The 26471-nt window shown below is 37.6% G+C and overlaps 1 protein-coding gene across 5 annotated transcripts in view; it reads right to left on the bottom strand.

The window, feature by feature from the left end:
• CHD2 (chromodomain helicase DNA binding protein 2) overlaps positions 1-20051 on the bottom strand; it is a 118992-nt gene extending 98941 nt beyond the window's left edge. For 2 of the 5 annotated variants that reach the window (XM_064569941.1, XM_064569943.1), the window contains exons 1-3: positions 19449-20051; positions 18973-19105; positions 15219-18096 (exon numbers count right to left, since the gene is read on the bottom strand). In XM_064569941.1, the coding sequence (XP_064426011.1) occupies positions 15219-15319 (101 nt within the window). In that variant the 5' untranslated portion in view covers positions 15320-18096; positions 18973-19105; positions 19449-20051. The other 3 variants (XM_045899473.2, XM_064569944.1, XM_064569942.1) reach the window with 2 other exon arrangements.
• Between the last annotated feature and the right edge of the window lie 6420 nt (positions 20052-26471).

Genomic DNA, 26471 nt, shown 5'->3' with positions numbered 1-26471 from the left:
GGAACGGGCTCAAAGCCCCAGCTATTCACACCTATGCCTCTTCGCCTCCCTTGTGTCCCATCCTATACAAGTAACGTGGTCACTTGTCAACCTCCCCAACAGACCTGAGAGCTAAACTGTCTTCTTTGATGTTCCCTGTACCTGGTGTGCTAGAGAACAGACAGGGGAACTCCCTGACTTCGCCAGAATACGCAATCTTTTTGAAACCCTTTTGAAATGAATGGTTTTGTTTTTTAATTACTATAATGCGTACTATCTCCAGACATGAGATTAAGGCTAGAATCACATATTGGTAGTCACCACCAAATAAAACTGTTACAAGACCATAGGATGTTCCATGAAATACAGAACATTCCAACAAGACAGAAAATATCCAACTCTCAACTTAAGAACAGAAAGCCACAAATAGCAGCATTAGTCTGCTGAAGATAACCAGAATAGTTCAGTTAGCTGGAAATCCTGTGAGCATTTTGTGTTGAAAAGCAGTAATCGCTGTAGATGTGATGGGAATGTCCCATGCCAGCACCTACATCCAGGTATGTATACAAGTAGGATCTTCACTCCCTTTAACTGCCTCGTAATATGGATACACTACATTTTATTTAATCTGTCCCCTACTCATGAGACATTGAGGATATTTTTTTTTTTAAAGATTTTATTTATTTATTTGACAGAGAGAGAGACACACACAGTGAGAGAGGGAACACAAGCAGGGGGAGTAGGAGAGGGAGAAGCAGGCTTCCCGCGCAGCAGGGAGCCCGATGCGGGGCTCGATCCCAGGACCCTGGGATCATGACCCGAGCCGAAGGCAGACGCTTAACGACTGAGCCACCCAGGCGCCCCGAGACATTGAGGATATTCTTAAACGGTTCTCTTAACCAATAAGCTACAAATATCCTTGATATACTTCCGTATTTCTGTATTTCTGACTAGAATATTTAGATTTCCAAATCGCTCACTGTAACCAACAAACTATAAATAACCTTGTATATGCCTTCTTGTGCAGCGCATACTTGTGTTTGTGTAGGAAAGCGACCTCTGGAAATTAACAGTGTAACAATAGCTTTTAAGGAAAAAAAAACACAACCATGTTTCTATCAACACCTATCTATGTGCATAGATACTTTTTTTTTTTTTAAGATTTTATTTATTTATTTGACAGAGAGAGAGAGAGCACAAGCAGGGGAAGCCGCAGGCAGAGGGAGAGGGAGAAGCAGGCTCCCAGCTGAATGTGGGGCTTGATCCCAGGACCCTGGGATCATGACCTGAGCGGAAAACCAAATGAGCCACCCAAGCCCCAAGCATAGATACATTTTAATCACCAAACTGTTAACAGTGGTTTATTCTGTTGGATGAGTTATTTGAAGTATACTAATGGATAGGATGAACTACTTGTGTAATTTCAAAAAAAAATTAGTATGAAAATCAAACCTCTAAAAAAATTAACACCAAATTCACAACTGTACTTACCTCTAGAGTTGAGGGAGGCAGATGTGATCAGAGCATAATGACATTGATGATGTTTTGTGACTGAAGATGAGTGGTGAGTTGTAAGTATCAGTCTTTTCAACATTGAAAATGGTTCATAATAAATCCAGACAAAAGAACCAAATGCAAGGCAAGGGATATAAGTACCCCAATCCTACACAAAATGAGCTACAGATTTGAATGAAAGACTGTTTTTTAAATTACTTCTGAAACTATCAAGTCAAATATGACTTTAAACATAAATGACTTATTAAATATAAGACTTAAAATAATATTCAGGGAAAAACAAAAGTGTTCAAAAAAAAGAAAAAGCCTTCCCACAGCTAATGTCATACTCAGTGGTGAAAAGGCTGAGCTTTTCCCATCAGATGAGGCACAAGACAAGTGTGCCCACTCTCACCTCTCCTGTTCAACACAGTACTGTAAGTCCTAGCTAGAGCAATCAGGCAAGAAAAGGAAATACAACGTAACCAAAAAAGAAGTAAAATTGTCTCTATTTGCAGATGACATGATTTTATATGGAGAAAATCCTAAAGACTCAACCAAAACACTGTTAGATCTAATCAGTGAAGTCAGGAAAGCTGTAGCATGCAAAATTAACATATAAAAATCAGTAGTATTTCTATACACTAAAAAAGTTTCTGAAAAAGAAACAAAGAAATTGATCCCATTTACAATAGCATCACCAACCATAAAATACTTAGGAACACATTTAACTGAAGAGGTGAAAGATCTCTACTCTGAAAACTTTTAAGACATTAATGAAAAATATAAAAGATGACACAAATGGGAGGCGCCTGGCAGGCTCAACCGGTGTAACGTGTGACTCTATCTCAGGGTTATTAAGTTCAAGCCCCACACTGGATGTAGAGATTACTTAAAAATAACTTAAAAGAAGACAACACAAATGGAAAAGTATCCCATGTTCCTAAGTATGAAGAATGTTATTACAATGTCACCATTACCAAAAGCCAGCTAGAGATTCAGTACAATCCCTATCAAGATTTCAGCGGCTGGGGCGCCTGGGTGGCTCAGACGTTAAGCGTCTGCCTTTGGCCCAGGTCATGATCCCAGGGTCCTGAGATCGAGCCCCACATCGGGCTCCCTGCTCGGTGGGAGGCCTGCTTCTCCCTCTGCCACTCCCCCTGCTTGTGTTCCCTCTCCCCCTGCTTGTGTTCCCTCTCTCGCTGTGTCTCTCTCTGTCAAATAAATAAGTAAAATCTTTAAAAAACAAAAAAGATTTCAGCGGTTATTTTTTACAGAAGGAGAAAAAGCAATCCTAAAATTTGTATGAAACTGCAAAAGACCCCAAAGAGCCAAAATAATTTTGAGAACAAAGAATAAAGCTGGAGGCATCACAGTTCCTGATTTCAAGCTATACTATAAAGCTACAGGTATCAAAACAGTATGGTACTGGCATTTAAATAGAAAAATAGATCAGTGGAACAGAATTGAGAGCCCAGAAATAAACCCAAGCATACACAATCAACTAATATTTGACAAGAAAACCAAGAAAACTCAACAGAGAAAACACTGTCTCTTCAATAACTGGTGCTGGACTAGCTGGATATCCCCATGTAAAAGAATCAAACTGGACCCATATCCCAGACCACTCACAAAAAATGTAAAATAGATTAAAAACTTAAATTTAAGACCTGAAACGATGAAATTCCCAGATGAAAACATAGAAATAAAGCTCCTTAACAGTAGTCATAGTAATGATTTTTTGGATATGACATCTAAAGTACCAGCAACAAAATCAAAAACTCAAGTGGGACTACATCAAACTAAAAAGCTTCTGCACAGCCAAAGAAACCACCAACAAAGTGAAAAGACAACCTACAAAAGGGAAAAGAAATATTTGCAAATCATATCTGGTAAGTAGTATCAAAAATATAGAAAAGAACTCCTAACAACTCAACTCAATGGCAAAAACCAAACACATTAAAAATTAACAAATTAATGGGGTACCTGGGTGGCTCTGTCGGTTAAGTGGCTGCCTTTGGCTCAGGTCATGATCTCAGGGTCCTGGGATTGAGCCTGCTTCTCCCTTTCGCTCTGCTTCCCCCTCATGCACACAGGCACACACTTTCCCCTTCTCTCTCAAATAGAATATTTTTTAACAAAATTAACAAATTAGGGATGCCTGGGTGGCTCAGGTCATGATCCCAGGGTCCTGGGATCGAGCCCCACATCGGGCTCCCTGCTCAGCGGGAAGCCTGCTTCTCCCTCTTCCACTCCCCCTGCCTGTGTTCCCTCTCTCACTGTGTCTCTCTCTGTCAAATAAATAAATGAAATCTTTAAAAAAAAAAAAAAAAGACCAACAGGTATATGAAAAGATGCTCGACATCACTAGTCAGTAGGGAAATGCAAATAAAAGCCACAATGAGGATTCATCTCACACCTGTTTAGAATGGCCATCACCAAAAAGACAAGAGATCAAACAAGGGTTGGCAAGGATGCAGACAAAACGGAACCCTCGTCCACTGCTAGTGAGACTGTAAACTGGTACAGTCACTATGGAAAGCAGCATGGAGGATACTCAGAAAATTAAAAATAGAACTATCCTATGACCCAGCAATCCCACTTCTCGAAATATATCCAAAGGAAACAAAAACACTAACTCAAAAAGATACCTACATATCCATGTTCACATGTTCATGGCAGCATTACTTACAATAGCCAAGACATTGAAACAATCTAAGACAAATACTAAAATATCATACGGTCTCACATATCTGTGGAATCTAAAAAAAGAAATAAACTAGTAACGTTTTTTAAAAACTTGTTAAAAAAAAAAAGAGATTAGACTGGTAGTTACTGGACACAAGGGTGGCAGAGAGAACTGGAGGAAGGTATTTCCAAAAAGTACAAACTTCCAGTTGTAAGATAGGTAAGTACTTGTAACATACAACATGATGACTACAGCCAACACTGCTGTAGGATATATTGGAAAGTTTTAAGAGAGTAAATCCTAGGAGTTCTCATCACAAGAAGAAAAAAAAAAAAATTTTTTTTTTAACTGTATCGGTATGAGAAGATGGATGGATGGATGCTACTGTAGGAATCATTTCACAGTATATGTAAATTAAACCACCACGCTATATGCCTTAAAATTATACAGTGACATATGCCAATTATTTCCTCAATACAGCTGGAAAAAGTAAATATGATACTTCCTTTAAAAGAAAAAACTCTTAATAAAGGTATAACTCAATTAATTTGCATACTTCTCTCCTAGGAGGGCAAGTTCCTAAATGTTAAAATAGAAAAGCAGTATTTTTTTAAAAAGGAAAAAAAAATATTTAAAAACCAAAAAACTGTAAATACCTCCACATTTAAATCACTGACAATCTAATTATTCCCTCAAAAGACACAATTAAATTTTATGCAGATTTGTTATAAAGGCCTAATCATAATACTAAATCATTATCAATACATAATTGTAGCTTGTGATGCTGATTCAGACCAGGAGATGTGGAAAATCCACAAGACTCGACTAAATGGATCAAATTGAGTTAGTGGTGGGGTGGAGGCAGTCCTTTAATTAAGCTTTCACCTAAACAAATAAGAGTCATAAAATTACCTGATTTCCAAAGGCATTAATAGTGATAAAGCAATTAAAAATGGAATATTCAGGAATCCATCACATATACAGAATCCTCACGAAAAGTAAGTGAATCTTAAAATTACTCAAAATCTAATTTGCAAACAAGTCTTGTAATTTAGGGCTGAGCAATCACAACACGGGAAATACACTGTAAAAAATAACAAAAGGGACTCATCAAAACTGTAATTTTATTTTGTTTTTTTAAAGATTTTTTTATTTGAGAGAGAAAGAGGCAGAGGGAGAAGCAGACTCCCCGCTGAGCAGGGAGCCCAACATAGGGCTCCTTCCCGAGACTCAGGGATCATGACCTGAGCCGAAGGCAGATGCTTAACTGACTGAGCCACCCAGGCACCCCAAAACTGGAATTTTAGATTCCAATAGAAAATAAATGCTTGTAAAAAAAACTTTAACACCTCTTTTCACTTGTGATTAGAAAACGATTTGGTATCTCTTCAAAACCCTTTTTGAAGTTCGCAAAAATGGAGTGATGAAGTTTATTTTACAACTGTTCTTTGAAAGCAAGTGACATTAGCTATTGTTCCCATTTCAATTTTATTATCGCTGTTTCCCGAATGGCCACAAGAGGTCAGCACAGCAACACTTCAGTTAAAGAAAAGCAAGCCTGTGGGTCCTCTGCCCAAGAGCTGCCATTTCAGCACTTGGGGTAGTGTTTATTTGCTGAAACTTACAAAATGGCTGAACTGTTTGGCAGAGGATGGGTTTTTTTAATCAGTGAAAGCAAAATCTGGAAAAAAAAAAAAAAAACAGAAAGCAACCTACACTGAAATTCCTTAAAACTTACTTCCAGACTAAATTCTATCAATGATTTAATAGGTCATATTTATGGAGCACTTAGGTGTCAGGCATATACAAAAATTTTCCTCTAAATCTTTATAAAAACCCTCTAAGACAAATTATCCTTATTTATAGAAGAGGCCTAGCCCAAGTGTATATACATGATGTCATCCCACAGCCCCACAGAATGGAATTCACATTGTCCCACCATCATACTTTCTTCAGTTAAACAAATCATTGAACCACCCACAGTTAATGCAGAGCAACTCCTCAAACACTTCTTTGTGTTTGGGAGGATGGAAAGGCAAAGATCATTAAACCATGAGTTTCTGACTGATAAAGAATACTAGATGCAGTTCCTTAAATAAATGGAACTGCATTTAAGACCTTTATTAAGACCTCCTCCACCAATGGTAGGTTCAAGTCCTACCATTCTGAAGAATACACGAGACACATTATAAACAAGGTTAAAAGACAAGTAACAGTTTGAGAAGAGGAATTTCAATATAATATGAGAAGAATTACACAGATCAAAGAAAAATCCATAGAAAACTAGAAGAAGGACAAGGGACATCAACTACAGAAAAACTTATGAAAAGGAAATTAAACCTCAGGGGTGATTTGAGAAGTGTATTATTACAACAGATTATTTCACATTCAACTGCTTTGTAGAAATTAAAATGTATGATAATACTAAGTGATGCAGAGAAAATAGGCAAGATAGTACTCTCATACACTGTTACTGAAAAAGCAAATCTGCAGAAGCTTTGCAAAGCAACTTGCCATTTTCCAGTAAACCTCAAAATAGCCATATGAATCATTCAATTCAATCTGTGGATATATAACCTGACGAATTATTCAATTTGTGCAGGAGGGGGAAGTATAAAAATGTTCATGGCTCTGCTCATAAAGACCAAAAATATAAAGGAAATAAATGTAGATTCATACTACACAATCAACTACAAGTTAGACTAGGAATGGATTAGATCTATAAACATCAACACGGCAATTTCAAAACTATTAGATTTTTAAAACACATTACGCAAACAATGTAATTTTTAAAATGCCAACTTTTTATATGCCAAGTTTATGAACGGGACTAAAGAGAAGGGGTAAATAGGATTTTAGCCATATCTAATTTGTTTAGAGCTTTAATTGTATTCTTTGCATTTTTCTGAGTTTTTCTGAATTTCTCAAAAAGGACTGTTTCTAATATTGCAGAATTGATCAGTATTCAGGAGCAGACCTTTCTGGGGTCTGACAGTTCCTCTGGAAGTTACTTCAAACACTGGTAACACCATGGCTCCTCTTACCAGAAAAGGAAAAAAAAAATGCACACAAACATGCTGCTTACAGTTTCAAGAGATAAAAACTGAAGTCTCATCAGCACCTCCCAGATTCAGAAATTCAGTGCTAACAAGGGAAAAACCTCGACCTGTAATAAGCATGCTCCTAACATTCTCAACTGGAGCCCAAAGTCATCTTGTCTTGATCATGCTACCTCTGCTCCCCCATAACCAATTAACACTGAGTAGTCCTAAATGGCTCAGGAAGCATCAATCAAATGGCACCCATGCACACACCACTAGGAAAAAGTGAATTAGACCAAGAAAGCCTGGATGAGGTACAAACCAGATAACCATTTCACGAATAGCTACCCAATTAGATCTGCCAGTGCACTAAGGATCCTACAAGAACATTAAGACTTTCTAATCCACCGAGTAGTGAATGCAGGCACGGGGGGGGAGGGGGGGGGGCCTCTTTCTATAACCAACCATCTCATGTGGTGTATTTACCACCACTTTAGAGCCCTGCGGACAGATGGCCTAGTTTGACCACAAATTCCTTTCAGCCCTTTGGGTCTTAAACTTTTCTTTCCTTACTAACTTTTAGGCTATAATCTTAAGACTTCCATAAGGTAGCAAGTCCAACGTTCAAAGGAGGTTTAAAAGGCCTGAATGCTAACCTCAATAGTAAATGATTTCTGCCCAGTGTCATAGGACGTAAGTGGGGTCCCTGGATCAAGCCACAGAAAAACAATAGGAATGGTGAGAACTCCCAACCTTTTTTTAAAGATTTTATTTATTTGACAGAAAGAGAGAGCACAAGTAGGAAGAGCGAAAAGCAGAGGGAAAGGGAAAAGCAGGCTCCCCGCTGAGCAGGGAGCCTGATGTGGGGCTTGATCCCAGGATGCTGGGATCATGACCTGAGCCGAAGGCAGACGCTTAGCGACAGAGCCACCCAGGCACCCCCCGACTCCCAACTTTAATAACAACCAATATTCACTGTGGCAAGCACTTTGCTAAATATTTTAGACCACAGTTTCTGAAGCGTGGCATTATTGACATTTGGGGCCAGATAATTCATTATCTGTTGTGCAAGGCTGTTCCGTATGTGTTATAGGATGTTTAGCAGCATCACTAGCCTCCACCGAGCAGATGCCAGGTGCACCCCAGACCCAACCAAAAATACCTCCAAACACTGCCAAAAGTCAGGGATAGGGATGTCCCTAGTGGGAAACCACTGCTTTCAGAAGCATTATTTTATTCAATTCTAGCTTCCCCAAGAGACACATACCCTACCCTTTCTCCTTTTTTAAAAGATAAAGAAAAAAGCTCAGAGGTTCCTGCCCAAGATTTTACAACTAAAATGCAGAACAGAGGGCACCTGGGTGGCTCAGTTGGTTAAGCGTCTGCCTTTGGCTCAGGTCATCATCCCAGGGCCGCACCAAGCTCCCTGCTCAGCGGGGAGGGGAGCCTGCTTCTCCCTCTCCCTCTGCTGTTCCCCCTGCTTGTGCTCAATCTCTCTCTCTCCCCATCTCTGTCAAATAAAATCTTAAAAGAAAAAAAAAGCAGACAGAAACCCAAATTCCTGTCCCAATTAGCCCTTATTTCCCAAAACAGCCTCAGCAGAAGAAACAACCGTGGTTGTTCAACCAGGTTCCTGAGCACCTCCCAAACCCAACTGAATTCAAACTTACAGGTGAAAAGTCTGTGAATATGTTTAACAAGCACTCAAAGTGACTCTTAGCAAGTAAATCTGGGGACTTAAATGCCTAAAATGCTATAAAGCTAAATTCAAAGAGAAAAAAAATTTTTTTTTAATCAAGCAAGGGAAATAAGAGAATTTGACCCATCACTTGCCTCCCTCAAAGTCACAACTTACCAGCCATACACTGGCTCTATTTGAATGTCAAATAGCTTCTACTGGAAATGAAGACACTCAAGATTTTCAACACCCACCACCCACCACAATCAAGAGCTGTTTCCTTTCAGAGCATGTCTACAGAACAACTGTTTCCAACCCTGGCTACACAACAGACCCACCTGGAACGCTCTGACAATGCCAATGATCTCCCCTGCCCTACTACATAACCCCTAAAATCCAAGCAGGTTTGGGGCCTTTAAAAAAAAAAAATTCTCAATGGATTCTCATGCAAAAGCTATTTGGGAAGTAAGTATGGGAACTAAGTTTAGAACAAAACAACAAATTAGAAGCCCCCTCTTCATAATCCATTGCCAAATCTAAAGTGGGGGTGGGGGGAGCAATGGGAGTCAGACTGCAAAAGGACACAGTTCTTCTGAGATTTCCAGTACCGCCCCCTCCCAACCACCCTCTTTCCTGGTGAGTCCCCAAGCACCCTCATGGGAATCACTTCAGCAGCCACATATTAACTAGAAATTCTTTATGCAAAATGATGACTTTTTGAGCAGCACTGAGTTTCCGGCATCAATCAACCCTACAATGCATTCAGATTTTGAGTTTTTGGTTTCTTTAAAATGCAGTTTTTTAAGAGAAACAACGTATAGGATAATTCCAGATTTGTACCATTTTCCCCTACCTACAGTTTCCTCTTAGCCATCTAATTTGATGGCAACTTTTGACAAGATGCTTAAGTGACCCCTGGAACCAACCTATCAGTGTTTGAATCCAATTCTACCATGTTCTCCCTCCCCACAACGCCTCAGTTTTTCTATTGGCAAAACAGGGATGGTAATCACACCTACCTCATAGGCTTGTGAAGACAACCCACTTAACACATATAAAGGATTTGTTCTAACAAGTTCCAGGCTCACAGTAGGCTCTATAAATGGCAGTTATTGTGTCTTTCCAAAGCAAACAACTTAGTTTTCATTGAAATATCTCTCACAATCATCTTGTCCATTGGTTTGGTATGTAACTGAAATGCAAAATTACCAGCGAAACCAGCATAAACAAATTTGAGAAGTAACTACAAATCCTTGTTATGTATACAACTCCAGTGAAGGAACACAATGGGATGGGTATAAAAGAGCTCAGCAGGATGCAGGACCACCCACAGCCTTTCAAAGGAAGAGAGCTCGGTGACAGTTAATTTGGGGAGTTGGCTAACCAGAAGGAGGGCACTAGCATTTCTGCTACACTAACCATCACATTAAATAATATACACATTAAAAAAAAAAAAATCTTAAAACTTAGTACCTGTCACAAAGCAGTCAAAAGAGTGTAAATCTACTCCAGTATTCTCCCGTAAAATTCTTACCACATGCTGTTTTCCTTTATGATAAAATCCAAACTGAAAGATAACCAGCGTTATGGGTACTACTTGGAAATAAGCCATACAAACGCCATTCTCTGAGGTTTATTATCATATTCTGTTCCTTTTTTTTTTTTTATGCTGGTGACAATTCACAACCCACCAACTCTAAATAACTGCTCCACAGCAGAGCCCACATCCACTGCTTTAGACAGTTACCTGTATCAGCTGGAGGGAAAGGGGATTCTGAATGGAATGTAACTGCATTCAAAGTCAATTCTGGAATCCAAACTTTTAGAGGAATCTAACAAGGGCTAAGTGGAGAATTATAGTAAGAAAGTGACAGCACTAGAATTTAAAGCATGTGGGACAAGAATTCGGAAATCTTGGGGTCGAAAGCTTCCATCAGCACACCACATGCAGGACCAGGCATGACCTTTAATGCAGAAACTGTTCCTCCTCCATCACACACAACAACCCTTAACAGCACCCCGCCCACTTTTGCTTCCAGACCTCCAAAGGCAAGCTGCTAGTAAAATTGCCCTAAAGGGGCACAGAGACACGCAACAGGAACATCAAGGGTTAGAAAAGAATCCAACAAGAGTGCTCTGTCAAAAGATTCAAAACACATGCACATTTAAAATGCATGTAGAGCTTTGGAAAATTAACTCAATCCTAAGGAGCTGGGCTGGACTGGAGTACTCTTTAAAGATTTTATTTGAGAGAGTGAGTGAGAGTGCGCGTGTGTGCAAGAGAAAGAGAGAGAGCGCACAGGAGGAGAGGGAGAAGCAGACTCCCCACTGAGCAGAGAGCCCCATGCGGGGCCGTATCCCAGGACCCTGAGATCATGACCGGAGCCAAAGGCAGACGCTTAACCAACTGAGCCACCCGGGCGCCCCTGGACTGGAGTAGATGCCCTCCAGGTCTGCTGTAGGAACAAGTAATAGAACTCAACTCACTCACAAACCAAAAGGAAAGGGAATGAAGAACGTTAAGAAAACCAACAACACAGAAATCTTAAACCTAGACTACAGTTCTAGCAGAATAAAACTGGACTTTGGGCATTATGCTAAGTCAAATACATGGTGCTATGGTGAGGGTGGATTACTAAAAAGCAAGCCACAGCCAACTGGACATTGGTTGTAAATATTACTGCAGTTACATCTATATCCAAACAGCACGGCTCCTTGGATTCCTTATTCACTCTTGCACAGCTTGAGAGGGGAAATGAGGCAGAGGGAAAATCAGGGCAATAATCACTCACTCCAGAAGGGGGTAAAAGGTACCTACTCAGTGTGACTGCCAAGAGTTGGGCTGTGACTCACACAAGAAGCTGTTCTGGTCCAGAAAGAATCATACACTCCCTTCAAACGGCTGGCTTTCTCAGAAGGAAATTCTAGGAGAGGATCAACTGAAAACACACTCAAGGTTTCAACTAACTAAAAGGGGACTTGCCTTCATTTTAGAATGATTTAGACAGATTCCTGTATCAGCCGGAGGGAAAGGGGCCTAAATTAGGCCTAAACGAGCTCTTGTGGGAGGCCAGGACACCAAACTCACTCTCAGGGACAATCTGGCTCTTAACAAGGAATTTAGTTCAAGAGGGGGAAGAAACTAAGATAAAGCACTGGAAGTAAAATATTACTCATAGCTTACATTTAAAGAGCACTTTGAATTAACAGGCTCTTTGCTAATAAGCACTTTATAGACATTACTTAACTTCATAACCCAGTGAAGATTATCATTATCCACATTTTTAAGTGAGAAACCCACAAGTCCAAACAGTGAGTACTTCAGAGGCCTAAATTGGGAAAAAAATTTTCAGGATCCAGGTAAACACTGCACTAGTGTGTATTAGGTATACAGCTCTTGCCAGATATGGAAGTTAACAGTTAAACACATCACAAGTAACAAAATAACTCATTAAATTGAATCCAAAGTATAAAATCAGGACCATCCTTAGAATGATGCCTTAGCCAAGGCTCATCTGCACCATTTCCCCAAACTAAGGGAACTCTCCAGTAAAGGGAGTTTAAAGTACTTTTCATTATGGAATATAATCCAGATGATGTCACTGAATTAACCAAAAAAGGTGCCCCTAGCCAAATATCTTAACAATAAAATACTAAACAGGAACTGTTTCAAAATGTACCGTGAAAGGCTTCCACACATCTAGGTTCTCCATGATTTATTTCACAAAGCAAAGGCTCATTCCCCACCTCATAAGCTGCACTCGAACTTTTTCTAAAGGTCTCTGTCCCCAGGCTTGCCCTACCAATTAAAGTTTAAACTGTTTAAGGGGAAAGGTCATAGCAGACCTATAAATAACGTGTTCCAACACTGTACTAAGTTACTTATTACAAAATAAACATACAATAAACCTTAAGTCTAGGAATTTGATGGCATTTGGTATTTGATGGGTATTTGATGATTGAGTCAACTTTTCGTTCTGGCTTTATACTAATAACACTAAAGCTCCAAAGCAATAGCAATCTTGCTAAGGTATAAATCTGAATTCAATGCCGGGGCAGGCTAGAAGACAGGAGACAATTGCTCACCTATAACAACAAGCACCCAGCAAAATTTGGCAGCATAGTTTATTTCTATACTAAATAATTCTTAGGTGATTTAAAAAAAAAAAAAAAACTTTCTTCACTAATGTGACCCCCACCCCTCAAGAAAGCCAACAGAGTTCTAAGGTTTGCAGAAAGAACCTAACAGGCCTTAATAAACAACAACAACAAAAAAGGCTCATAAACAAAAAATTTACTAGGTGTCACACAGAGCAGTCACTCAATTTTTGTCAGGAACAAGTTTTTATAGGAGAAAGTATAGGGAGTTTGGAAATCCCAGAGGCCTCAAGAAGTTATTTCACAGTTGTTAAGGATTTGCTGTAGGAGGGAAGGGAGAGGAGTAAATTAATTATAAAGTCTGTGAAAGGTGTCCGGGGTTGGGGGGCTCAGTCAGTTGAGCATCTGACTTTTGATTTCGGCTCAAGTCATGATCTCAGGTTTGTGAGATGGAGCCTTGCGCTAAGTGTGGAGCCTGCTTAAGATTCTCTCTCTCCTCTCCATCTGCCCCTCCCCCTGCACGCTCTCTATCTCTCAAAAAAATAAAAAATAAAATGTTTCAGATACTGTCAGAGAAAAGTCAACAAAACTTCCAGATTCACCTCTCAAACAATAACCTGCTAAAAGTTTCACAAAATTCTTCATCAAATACTGTTTGATCACGTTCCCGTGAGGACTTAATCTTTGCAGATGTTAATTTCCAAGGTGCCAAATATCAATTGGAAACTAGGTTTTAAAAAGCCAAAGAAAAGGGCACCTGGGTGGCTCAGCTGGTTAAGCGACTGCCTTCGGCTCAGGTCATGATCCTGGAGTCCCGGGATCGAGTCCCGCATCGGGCTCCCCGCTCGGCAGGGAGCCTGTTTCTCCCTCTGACCCTCCCCCCTCTCATGTACTCTCTCTCTCATGCTCGCTCTCTCAAATAAATAAATAAATCTTTAAAAAAAAAAAAAGCCAAAGACAGATTAAATCAACACTTTTCTTGCCATTTCATGCCATTCTGCACACAGAAGGAAAAGGCACAGAAGTCTAAATGAAAAGCCTGCTTACTCTGGTTCTTTAAAAAGTTCACTGGCTCCAAGGGACATGCAAACAGTTCATAAATAAATTGCTGTTATCATAATATGCACTTCAACGCACATCGTAATGGTATCTATACTTTGGGCTAAAAAATCAACAGAGTAGTTTTTATCCTGGAACATGAATGCAATGCCACTTAATTCTTAACCTAGTTTTTAGGAATTTAAAGACATCTAGTAAATAATAAAAATTTAATACAACCAACCAGAATTCAATCTCAATACACAGAAAGAAACTTCGTTCTTGCTGCTTTAAATGCACTTCTGGAGTTTGAAATTCCAGTTAATGGTCAAGTTCTACAAGTATTTACTGCTAAGGCTAATTCTTTTATATTTAATTTATACCTGAGCATGTAATTTAAAAATCTCTTATCAAATCTTTGATGAACCAAGTCTATAAAACAAATAAAAATCCAGTTTCACCTAAAGTTTCCATGAACTATTCAAAGAATTCTTCGTAAAGAATCAAGACTAAGCGAACCTACAAAACCCACTATAACAGTGAATTTTACCTTTTTTAAACTTTATTCAGAGATGCCCAGGTAAACCTTTCTACCTACAATCGACACCTCTCTTGAAGTTAACATATTTTACTCAGTAAGAAACATCTAAAATATGGCCAACTACCTGACAACTGTTACTGCTAAAAAATACTCCAATAGCATAGAGGGGGGGAAAAAAACACACCTTTTTGTCAGGGTACAGCAGGAAAACATAATACAGCCTTTTCTTCACACTTAAATTCATTACTTGTGACTGAATAATGAAATCATCATTGCTAAACTAGGATTATTTTTTTAAACGAGAAATCCTTGCCAAGGGTTTCCCAGTAAGACAGACCATGAGCATAACCACAGCATTTTAACAAGTTTACCAGGACCGAATTGAAATTTCCAGGATCGGGGATCTCACAGATTCCCCAAGGTTCTTCCAAGTGATTCATTCCACTATCAACCAAGTTTTGGGGAGTCACGGTTCCCTAACAAAGTGCTATTAACACTTAAAAGGAGTTGTTTTCTAACACTTGTATGCACAGTAATGGGTGCCTAATGCTGTATTGTTCTTTTAAAGTTAACTTAATATTTATAGTTAAGTGAAAACTCCTACGCTCTTTTCTCATCATCCCGTAATCTTAAGAAATAAATCACTTTGCACATACTGACCTGAGTTTTCCTCCATCAAATGCCAACTGAGAAAATGTATGGTACCAAGTAAAAATGCACGGGGACAAGTTCAAATAATCTTCCCTTTGTTTATGAGCCATGATTAGACAACAGCTGTAATACCCGTTAGGACGTCTCACTTTAAGCAAAAATATCTCCTCTGACAGTGAAAAGGTTTTGGTCAGTGATTAAGCTTACTAATCTCTTCACACTGAACAGAAAAAAAAGAAGAAGAAGAAAAAAAAAAGACTCGCTAGGATATGAGAAAGGAAAGCGAAAAAAATGTAAAAACTGGCAGGTTTTCGATTTGAAGGTTTCCGATTAGCGCCTTTTACTTTCTCCAGAAGTAGAAGCCGCTCCTGAGAGCAACACCCTTCCGAGGGATGGGAAAAGGAACACACGCTGCAGGGTGTGGACGGCTAGAAGGAAGGCGCAGAGGGCTGCCAGAGGCGAAATCGGTCGGGAAGAGGCCGCCCACCGGAAAGTCCCGGCCGGAGCTCCGCTCCCTTCCCCTTTCTACCCCCCGCCCCCCAAAGCTGCTGGCTCGCTAGACGAAGAGGAAGCACCCTGGTTGCGCACGCAGCCCAACGTCACTGCGTTCGCCCCTCCCAGGAGCGAGACGACGCGCCTGACGCAGCGGGGCGGGGCCTGCCGGAGGCCGCCGCTGTTGACCCGCTGTTACCAAGCGTGCGCACAGCCAATCAGCAGCAGGCGCCGGCGCCGGCGCCGGCCGGCCTTTGAACTCGGCACGGCAACTTCCTGCTGTTTGGCGAGTACACAGTGCAATGCAGTATGTCTGTCAGCGCTGCGGCACAAAGGAACAGCCATTTTGTGACTGAGCTGGACCTGCACCAAGATGCCAGGGGCTCACAGAGCTGCTGCCTGCGCTAACTACCAAGCTGCCCTTTATTTTAGCACCAGAGAACCAAAAAAGGGGAGGCTGGCGGGGGGGCGGGGGGAGTAGTTTTGATGTTTCAAGTTTCCATTCGATTCTCAATCTTCTCAAAAGTCCCGATTCTTAAGAATTATCAGCATCATAAAATGGCTGCCACTTAAAAACTGCCTGTTCAGTCCACAAGCAACTGCATTATGCCATTTCTAATCAGCCCCAGGCTTTTAGAATAACTGCTAAAAGGTGATTAAAAAGCAGATTTTGCCCGCACCGTAGGTTGTCAAAATAATCTGGTTCAAAGGCAGACGATTTAGAGATAAATTTAATAAACTGTCTCAGTTCTTTAGGTAAAACTGCAAACGCAGCGTCCTAGAACACACAGAACTCTTTGTGTGCACAGTTCCATTCACATTCCCTTCTCTCCTGTCTCCACTCTTTATTACTGAAGTTACCCCCAAACTGCCAATTATTTAGGTAAGAAGTGTGTGGCATACGGTTCTATATATGTCCCTCACTAAAACTTTGTTTTAAATATTTAGAAACTTTACAGATATATCAAGAATTTTAAAATCATATTTTTGAAAGTGAACTTTTTAATCTTCAGAAATCACGGTATACAACATGTAACATTTAAAGCATTAACAAAAGAATACAGGAATAACAAACTTTATATAACTATAGTCATGCTTTATTTCCAAAAACAGTGAAGTATCAGGTTTACCTAAACTTGCACTCAAGCTTTTCAGATCCTAAACTAATTCTCAGAACAGAGTTTACTTGACCTGCCAACTCCTCCCTTCCTCTCTTGTGGCTCAGGCTGCCAAAGTGGTTTTTGTAGTATTCCCTAAGCACTAGATTTTGTGCCATAGAAACTAGGTCCTTTACGAAGAAATTCTGATAGATTAAGGACCAAGTACTAGTACCTGAAGTCTCCTGAACTTTAGCTTCCTAAAAATAACAATCTACCACAATAAACACCACTAGCATGCCATTAAGCTTTCCAATTTTAAAAGGAAGTGATGTCATAATTATGTACATGTATTAAGGTATGCAATTTCAGATAACTAATTTAAAACTCCATTTTCAAGGAGTCTGTTTTTTTGAACATTCATCAGGTATGTGAAACTACTTGACAAAATGCATTTAAAAGTACAGTACATGCTTCCTTGTTAAGCTGTAACCCCACTGCCAATAAGTAAATGCATGACAACTTCCAAATAGTTTTCTAGGTGAGTAAATTATTAAAAAAAAAATAGCAACACTGCTTAATTTTTCAAATTAGAAGGCAGTCTCATCAATGATGTTAACCACAAACCTTGCATAAGAAAGCCAAAACCTAAGTGAGACTATGCAAATCATACATACTCGAGGGAGTAACAATTTTAGGTACTGAATCTTTAATAATTTGTCAAATACACCTGGGGATTCCTATTTCTTCAAATTGCCGTTACTTTTCAGAAAAATCAGCTTAGGATTAGTGCAGAAGTTTTCTGTCCTAAATCAAACCTAGATAATTACATGGGCAATTCAGTTCAAGAGACAGCAGTCCAAACTGTATGACAACTCAATTTACAAAAGAATTTGGAAAGGTATTTTTAAAAGCAAGGGTTGAAATATATTAGTATAATAAAACAAACTTCAACATTTGTAATAAACCAGTTCAAAACTTTCAAATTCAATGAATCTAATAAGTATATTACTTCTATAAAATTATAAAAGTAAAAGCAAAACTGGGGGGGAAACTCACATAACCAATGACATCCTTAACTGTAGGATGTAAAATTCATAACAATTTATAAGAACACACATCAAGAAACGCATTCATATGTACTTTAAAAAAAATTAATATACAGCTCATACAACAAAACGTCTAAGAGGCTTTATTACTTAGTCACTAATAAGATACTCCAACAAATGTGAAACAAATCGTGATCTAAACAAACAGTGTATTTGTAAGCTTCAGAAGATAAAGCATTCCAGGCGACTCTGTCAAAATAAATCAATAAATTTAAAGCTGCTACAACTAAAATGCAAGAATAAGATACTACACATCTACCAACCAGAAAGCACTGTCTGAATATAAGCATATAAATGCAAACCTTAAAATATTTTAAATGCAAAATATACAAATATAATCACAGTAACAAACACAAAAGAGAAGTATATTAAGAGTATTCCAGGATTTCTGTGATCACAGGTTTGATTTCATAAATGCAGGAACTGTAACCATGGTGTAAAGGTTTTGATAAATCTTATCAAAATTTCCTAAAATGTCAAGAGTATCAAAAGAAATATAGAGTCAAGTAAAAACATAAACTGAGAGGCATCAGTCAAAGGGTCCTTTTTGCAATTTCATTTCAAAATGCACATTTTTTCATTCATATAACTTTCTCAAACGTCTATTTACTATAATTTACTACCACAAGGCTCCTCTATGGCCTTCAGTTACAAGTTTGGGTATCCTAGATTCTTCAAAGAAAAAATTTGCCTTGTATGTAAAATGGTGCAATGCAGCAATGGCTAAACCGACAAGGTCATTTTTCTACAGCACAAAAACCTAAAAACTGAAATTTATTAACAGAAAAACTGTAGTTTACAGGAAAGGCCCCTTTGAATAAAGGTACCTTACCTTTTGACTGCTGTAAGAGGCCTTAAGTCACAACTCAACTTTCATAAATTGCTACCAAAAAATTAGGGTGTGGCATATTAGCAATCTCAAGGTCACGCTTTAAAAAAACGAATCCAAATTAGTAAAATACTTAAAATAAAACAGACAGCTTTCCCTGTCTGTCAAGGTAAACGATGTAAGCTGAGGTTCCCCCCCCAAAAAAAGAAAAAAGGAAGAAAGTTGATAGCTCATACCTCGATGCATTGCTGTGTAGCGAACTGTCCTCCTCTTGGCTTTTGTCCTTATTTCTCATCATCTTTTAATTCTTAAATATTTAGGGGGAGGGGGAATCTGTGTTTGCTTTGAAGTCCTGTGCCCAGGTATTTACTGTCAAAAGTTGAAAGAAAGGTAAGGTCCCAGCTTCTATCGATGGTTTTTATTATCAGGAACAAAGTCCTGACGATGTAACGATATTGTTATAATACAACAGCGGTAAGCACCAAAAAACAAAATATTTCTATTTTTTCCTTAAAAAAAAAACAAAAACGGACAAACCGAACAGGGGGAATCATCACTATCAATAAGGAAAGTTTCTCAAAGTAACACACTGGATACAAATAACAATCTCTGTATCTTATTGCGTCATCCAGGAATTTCTCATATTTACAGAAAATAAAGCAAACTTATACATATAAATCTTTAAAATAATCACTAACGATCATGGACTTACCTGATCCATGTAGTAGGTCCAAAGCGAGAGTCCTATTCTAGTAGTAGAAAAATATCAGATCCCAAATAATTAAAAATAAAAACAAAATTCTCCGTTACAAAAACGAAAAATAAATACAATAATCCTCCAATATGTTAACTGGTCAAAAAAATAAAGCAACAATTAATACTAAAACGGGTCCGGAAGAAAAAAAACCTCATTAGGAGAGCGCACAAAAATGGAGGTGCGCCATGGCTTCTAAGCTGGAAAAAACAACGACCTGGGCTCTCAGTACGGCTGCTTCTTTCCAACAAGGCACGAAAAGAAAGCTCCTAAAAGCTGCTTTTCTCCCTTAAAAAGGCTCGAATCGACCCCAGTAAGTCACTAGGAGAGGCAGGGGGCTGCGGGGGCCCCCTGAGGCTGCCCGAAAGTTAGGGAAAGTTGCGTAAAGTGAGGCGAAGGCAGGGAGCAGAGCGCGCTCTCTCTAAGGCACAGCCGCCATCTAGAGCCTCCTTCCCAGCTCTGAGAGCTCTGCCTTTGATTGACACTCTCTACATTTACCCCACAACTCAGGTGATGTACCATAGACCCACCCCTTCATCTCCACCAAAAAAAAAAAAAAAAGAAAAGAAAGAAAAAAAGAGATCCTCCATCCCAGGGAGCCTGAGGACCCCTACCCCCACACCTCCCTGCCCCTCCAGACCACCCCATCAAGGGGAGGAGGGAGGGTTTCTTAACCCCCTCTGGCTCAAGCACCCTTTTTAAGCCAGAGAGAAATGTAATTTGTTCCTTTTGTCTAAAGATCTGCTAAATATTTCAGTCCTTGAGCTAAAATAACTTCCTCTCTGGACAGGAAGTGGTGTTTTATCAAGCCATTTTGAAAGAGGGATAATTCTTAGAGAATATAAAGCTGAAGTTAAGTATTAATCTTTTATAAAATTAACCCCCCATGGGTAAAATGGTTTCTAAATAAAAGCAAAACCTCAATTTCATAAATTAAATTCAAGTCTTGCCTTCTTTATGAAGCCTAAAAATTATCTAAAGACAAAGTTTAAGGGGGAATTTTCCATCCCAACTGGGGAAAAAGGGGTACAACTCAACAGCGCCTCCCTAGTGTTCAGTTCCATTAGAGCAAAAATTAATGCAACTAGCTTTTATCCAAGAATCTCAATTTTTCTTTAAATCTTAATAAAATTCTCTAACCCATTATATATAACCTTGCAAACTTCACCAAAAAATCCTCATAACCACAATATATTTACTTCACACGGAGTCAGGCAAAACAAAGATCTTAAATTCAAGAGCATGGAACTTCCATGGGCACCCTTAAATAACAAACCCAAGAAACTCCACCTCCAAACCAACACAACACATATATCCCAACCATTCCCTTTTATTTCAAATCCAATTCTAAATATATACACCCATTTTGAGAATGGCAAATTAATAACAATTGGTCCTATCTGATGGCAAGTTATCAAAATAATGTCATAGGGCAAATTCTCCTAAATACCAAAACCATGAGATCTTTGGAAACAAAATGACCACTAATGCCAAAAACAAATAATTTAACACATTTCTCTCAACAAGCACCCCAGAAAACACTCACACATCCAAAAAACTCAACTTTCCTCACCTAACATTATAGTATGCCAGTACAATGTCCTCCCCTCACTGAAGAAATCCATTTTAGGTTTATACCTAACAAAAGCAACAATGTTGCATCTAGGTAGTAAAAATCCATAATCAAAACCTAGTTTCAATTCTGTACTTTCTACAAAACATAAATTTTCTACCAAAATCAAAATCCAAAATTCCACTTTTGATTTATACAGACCAACCACCTCAAATCAGTCAATGAGAATATTGCATATGTATTGATCAGAGATGTGGGCACTATGGTATTTGACATTAATCACACAAAATGATTATTTCTCACCAAAAGAAAAAAAAATTCAAGCTGAACTCTTCCTTGTTATCTGTATAATGGGAAAATATAATCAACAAGTCATCTGGTCCATCAAAATGAAGCCTACCCCACCTTTATAAGTTACTAAAACTGGTATTAATCAATTATCAATAAATGGAACAGCAGCATTCACTTAGAATTCAAACAATAATCTATGACACGGCATGATTTATTTATTCTAAATTCCTAAACAGATTAAGAAAAATACAAGATAAAAGCCCTATTTCATATTTATTTAAAATGTATTATAGACATGATTGCCACCAAAATTTTAAGTCCCTTTATGAATACCCTAAGGACACTTCCATATAAATCCAACCTCTTCCCCTGATATTAACCATTAAAACAACAGGAGGTATCAATTTAAATGTTCAGATGAATATTCTACTATAAGACATAGTATTAAAAAGCATGGGTAAAAGAGACCTTTTCCATCAACACAAAATAACCCATAAAAATATTTTATAACTCATCCTGAATTTTGAGGCAAAAGGCATTTTGTTTTATAAGCTCATTACAATCTCATGGCAAATTAAAATTCCTATTATTATCCCTTGGTAAGTTATTTTCCAAGATGTTTCAAGAAAGCACAAAATGGCATTTCAATCAAACAACCATCTCTTAATGCACAAATGAATTTCCACAACTTTGTGAAAAAAGACAAATCTTATTCAACCAAGTAAAACATCTTCCAGCACACCATTTCCATTTTACCAGCTTTATTCAGTACATTTTACTGCTGGGGAACTGTAAAGGTCAAAGTGTTAAGGCAGTAATTGAACATTTAATGAAACTTCAGCTTAAAAAAAAAAAAGCCCAAACTGAGAAATTTTAAAGTGTTAGAAATTTTATTAAAGTTAACATTCCACAAAATCATACCAATACAAGTCAAACTGCAAAAACTTCCAGGTATACAAACTAACATCTGTGTTAATGTGCCATCTTTCTTCTCCAAATGTCAAAAATGTACTTGTTTTAGTGATACAAAAAGTCTTTAGAAAGTCAAATCCACTGTCCATTTGTGCTGGGTAAGAAACCTATGTCTTCATTTCATGAAATCCATGTTAAAAGAACCCTGTCTTGGTTGTTTATTATCACAGCACTCTTGTATTAATCCATTTTCCTCAATTCCCCATAGTGGACTGCCATCTTGTTTTCTCAGTGGTAGGGTCCATTTGAGACTCTTCAAGCTGACTGGGTGCTTGATGAAAACATTAAAAGAAAAAAATGCTGTTGGAATACCAATAATCTTACTCCTTCAAACAGAGAACATCCACCCACCTTGAAGATACTCTTACCATACACAAAGTTTTAATTTTGTAACAGCTTTAAACTATGAAACTGTAGTATATTAAAATTGTATGCACTGCACACACTTCTCAAGGAGAATCATGGCAAGACCGCAAACTGTAACAAAGTTCTTCTACTGTCACAGATACATATGTAACTATAGAAAAGTGGCAGTGAACAGTCAAATTTTACATACTTAATGTTGTTACACTGTCAATATGGTAAGTAAAAACAAAAATTCAAATTCAAAATCCTGGAAAGCTAAATTACACCAACACTATGGATTCTAAATCTCAATGCAGAAAACTTTCCAAGCTTCTTCAAATAAAACTAATTATGGAAAAGAATTTTGAGATTAAGGGGGAAAAAAAAAACCACACACCAAAGCAGTGGGTAACAGCATAGTTTTCCAATTCAACAGATGTTAATTAATTTTGCTTAGATAACACAAAGGGCCAATAGAGATACCACCATCTTCAGCTACTTATTTGAGAATACAGGAAATATGTAGCAACTAGGAAAAAAATGATCAAAAATGCAAAATACCTACCTGGCCTATATGATATTTGCCATAAATTGCTATCAGATTTCAAATTAAATACAAGTAAAATACTCCTGTTGCCAAAATATCAAATGTTACTAATAGAGAAACAAATCCATTACTTAAATAATTTGAACTAAAGGGATTAAGTGGGAAGTCAGGATATTCTATTAAATAAATGATCCTGATCCATCATGAGCAAACATAATTACAAAAATAAGTTTTAACTCTGGTCTTCTCTACCAATTTTGCAGCTCTCAAACTAAATTTGTAGACATAAAGTCTGGCTGACTAGGAGATTATTAAATATAAGGCATTTTTGCTCTTCAAGTAGTTAAATCTTATCTCCTAAACTATAATTAGGATTTGTTGTCTACATATACAAAATAAATATCTAACTTAGTAAACTACTTGATAACCAAGAGACACTGCCACTCATATTAAAATACGACTAAAAATGTGTCACAACATCAGTAATAAACATCAAATGCAAGATATTTCTCCTTAACATACTTTCCTGATTTCTCTCCACCCTAAAATAAGAACTCATTCATTCTTCATATCAATAAAGTATCTTCATTCCCTAAAACTAAGGTATATTTCTATGTATAAGTATAAAGATAAAAATACCATTTTTCTTGCACTGTTTATTATAATTTCTCCCCAATCTCTATCGTTACAATGCAAGATCAAGCTCTAAATGAAGTTGGGGATGTAAACACAATTATGGATCAATGACACTAATGTATTGATAACAAGCTGTAATTATTTCAATGGCTAGAGGTGCAATTTATTGTTTAGTACATTAAATGATAAATTCAATGCTTTATATTCTTTTGCCACAGGACAAGAGATAAAATTTATCCAGGATATTGAAATTTCCTTTTAAAATCATTATTTTAATTTCAAAAGAAAACCTAATGACATTAAAATCATTCTAAAATTAATAAAATGCAATAGTTTGTGTGACAGTAGAGATTAGAAAATACTAGTATATTGATCATTCTAGTAACATGTTTAAGGTGACTAAAAAAAGAAAACAAATGCTACAAGAGCAGACAACTCTTGTGACATTAAAAAGTCATGTCAGTCTTGCATGCCTACAAAGCCAATGAAAAGCAAAAAGTGAGAATTTTGTTAATAGGCAAAAGTGCTCAGTCAAGCATCAAAATACCTTAAAAAACCAATGAGGGATTTGTAAGTAGCATTTATTTTCATGGAATTCCAAATTCTTGAAAAAACTAAATTTGCAAATAAGCAAATTTATGTTACAAAATAAAAAAGAAAGTAGGCATGAGTTCTGTGAGCCTGGATATTTTCTTAGTAACAAAATCCAGTTCTTCATGTGTAAAATAGAAACAGTAGTACCTACCTCATGTGGCAGTAGTGAGAATTAAATTAGTACATTTATAGCTTTTACATTACCTGGCATATAGAAAGACCCCAATAAATGTTATTTAGCTATTATTCCCCATATAACAACAACCAAAGTACATGGAGATCTACAAACTAAACTTACTACTCAAAATAATTTACATTCCAGTAGCAACAAGACCTCTGAAAAATCCATTGGATAAATTGGGTCAATTATTTAAAGACACTTTCTGCTTTAAAGAGAATTTAATCTTGCATTAAAATAAGATCAGTACAGAAAACTGAGTAGGGTTCAGATATCAAAGCCCTACTACACATCTCTCAGTAACTTGTGAATTACTGCAGACATACAGAAAAGATGATGGTTTGATCTAGAATTCCATCATCAAACAGACCTAGATCTTTTGTGTATTTTACATAGAGGCTTCAAGCTTATTCTATGAGCAGGTAGGAGAATTTTTCTACTCTGCTGTTCATAGTTTAGATCTCCTTTTTAAAGAAAATTGTTTGTTCTAATCAAATTCCCGAAAGCAAAAGTAAAGGTTTCCATAAAAGGTACTAACAGCTATCTCTTAAAATCCCTAAATATTGTACATCCAGAAATTTAAGATTATAAAATTGAGCAAGGAGGTCTCCTCTTTAAATTCTAATTCAGTAAATTTGCTCCAAAATCACTGGATGTTGTAAAATAAAGTTAGCTGAAATGCAAGCAAGTGAAGTTGTCAGTTGAAATGCGATTCATTACTGAATTCGGTTTACAAGGGGCTCCCCTAAAATAAGCATAAGCAATCTCCTTACCTCTACTTCCCAGCAACTCCCATTTTTAATAGCAACAAAAAATGTAGGGGACAAGGAGGAGTACAAGGAAAAAGAAATGATTAATGGTTCTTAATTTTAAAAGCAGATATCTCTAGGGGTGCCTGAGTGGCTCAGTCGTTAAGCGTCTGCCTTCAGCTCAGGTCATGATCCCAGGGTCCTGGGATTGAGCCCCACATCGGGCTCCCTGCTCCAGGGGAAGCCTGCTTCTCCCTCTCCCACTCCCCCTGCTTGTGTTCCCTCTCTCGCTGTGTCTCTGTCAAATAAATAAAATCTTTAAAAAAAAAAAAAAGTGGATGGCTCTAATAATGCCACAATAAATTAATGTTAACTTATATCACTTTAAAACTCAAATAGTTACTGCAAAACCAAAGGGACAAAAGAGTATAAAAGAACGATGAGGGGCAGAAACTGATCCTTCCCATCATGTAATTAAGATTCTTGGTGCTTATGACTTGATTTCAGTCTCCTTTGTGCTGGTCTTTAAATTTGGAAACATTTAATAGTGAACTCACACAGGTTGTCTTATTACCAAAAGTAGCTTGAATCCTCAACAAGATTATAATATATTAGTAAGTCTGGGTCCTAAACACAGTGGGTATAAAAACTAACTACAAAGTTATTTGAAAAACACCAGCCAACCGTTGATCTCTCAGAGAATAAGATCAATTATGGTAACTAAGAAAAAGAATCATCTAAGGTTTTACAATCAAATGAAATCTTCCCCACTGTCCCTATATTAGTTTAATATCTGACAACATGTACATGTTGAGACTGAAAGTTGTAGTTTCTTATCCCTTTTTCCTCTTTACTGAGTCAAAGTTTTAGTTTACATACTAAAAATAGATAATGCATTAAAATTTCTATTTTAATAATGAATTTAACTTTTGTTTTCCAATTAGACCTAAACTACTAGTTAACAAATAATGTTTAACAGAAATGATACACCATAAATCAAGTATTTATTGAGCATCCACTATGTGCCAGGCAATTAATCTCTTTAAAATGAGACATGTGATCAATAATTGTACATTAGGAAAGTTTTCATCTCTGC

The sequence above is a fragment of the Mirounga angustirostris genome, unplaced genomic scaffold (genome assembly GCF_029215605.1).
Source record: "Mirounga angustirostris isolate CCGP_5_RB_7025 unplaced genomic scaffold, mMirAng1.0.hap1 SCAF_9, whole genome shotgun sequence".
Lineage (NCBI taxonomy): Eukaryota > Metazoa > Chordata > Mammalia > Carnivora > Phocidae > Mirounga > Mirounga angustirostris.
The sequence above is the reverse complement of the archived record's forward strand: the minus strand, read 5'-3'. Positions and strand labels throughout refer to the sequence as shown.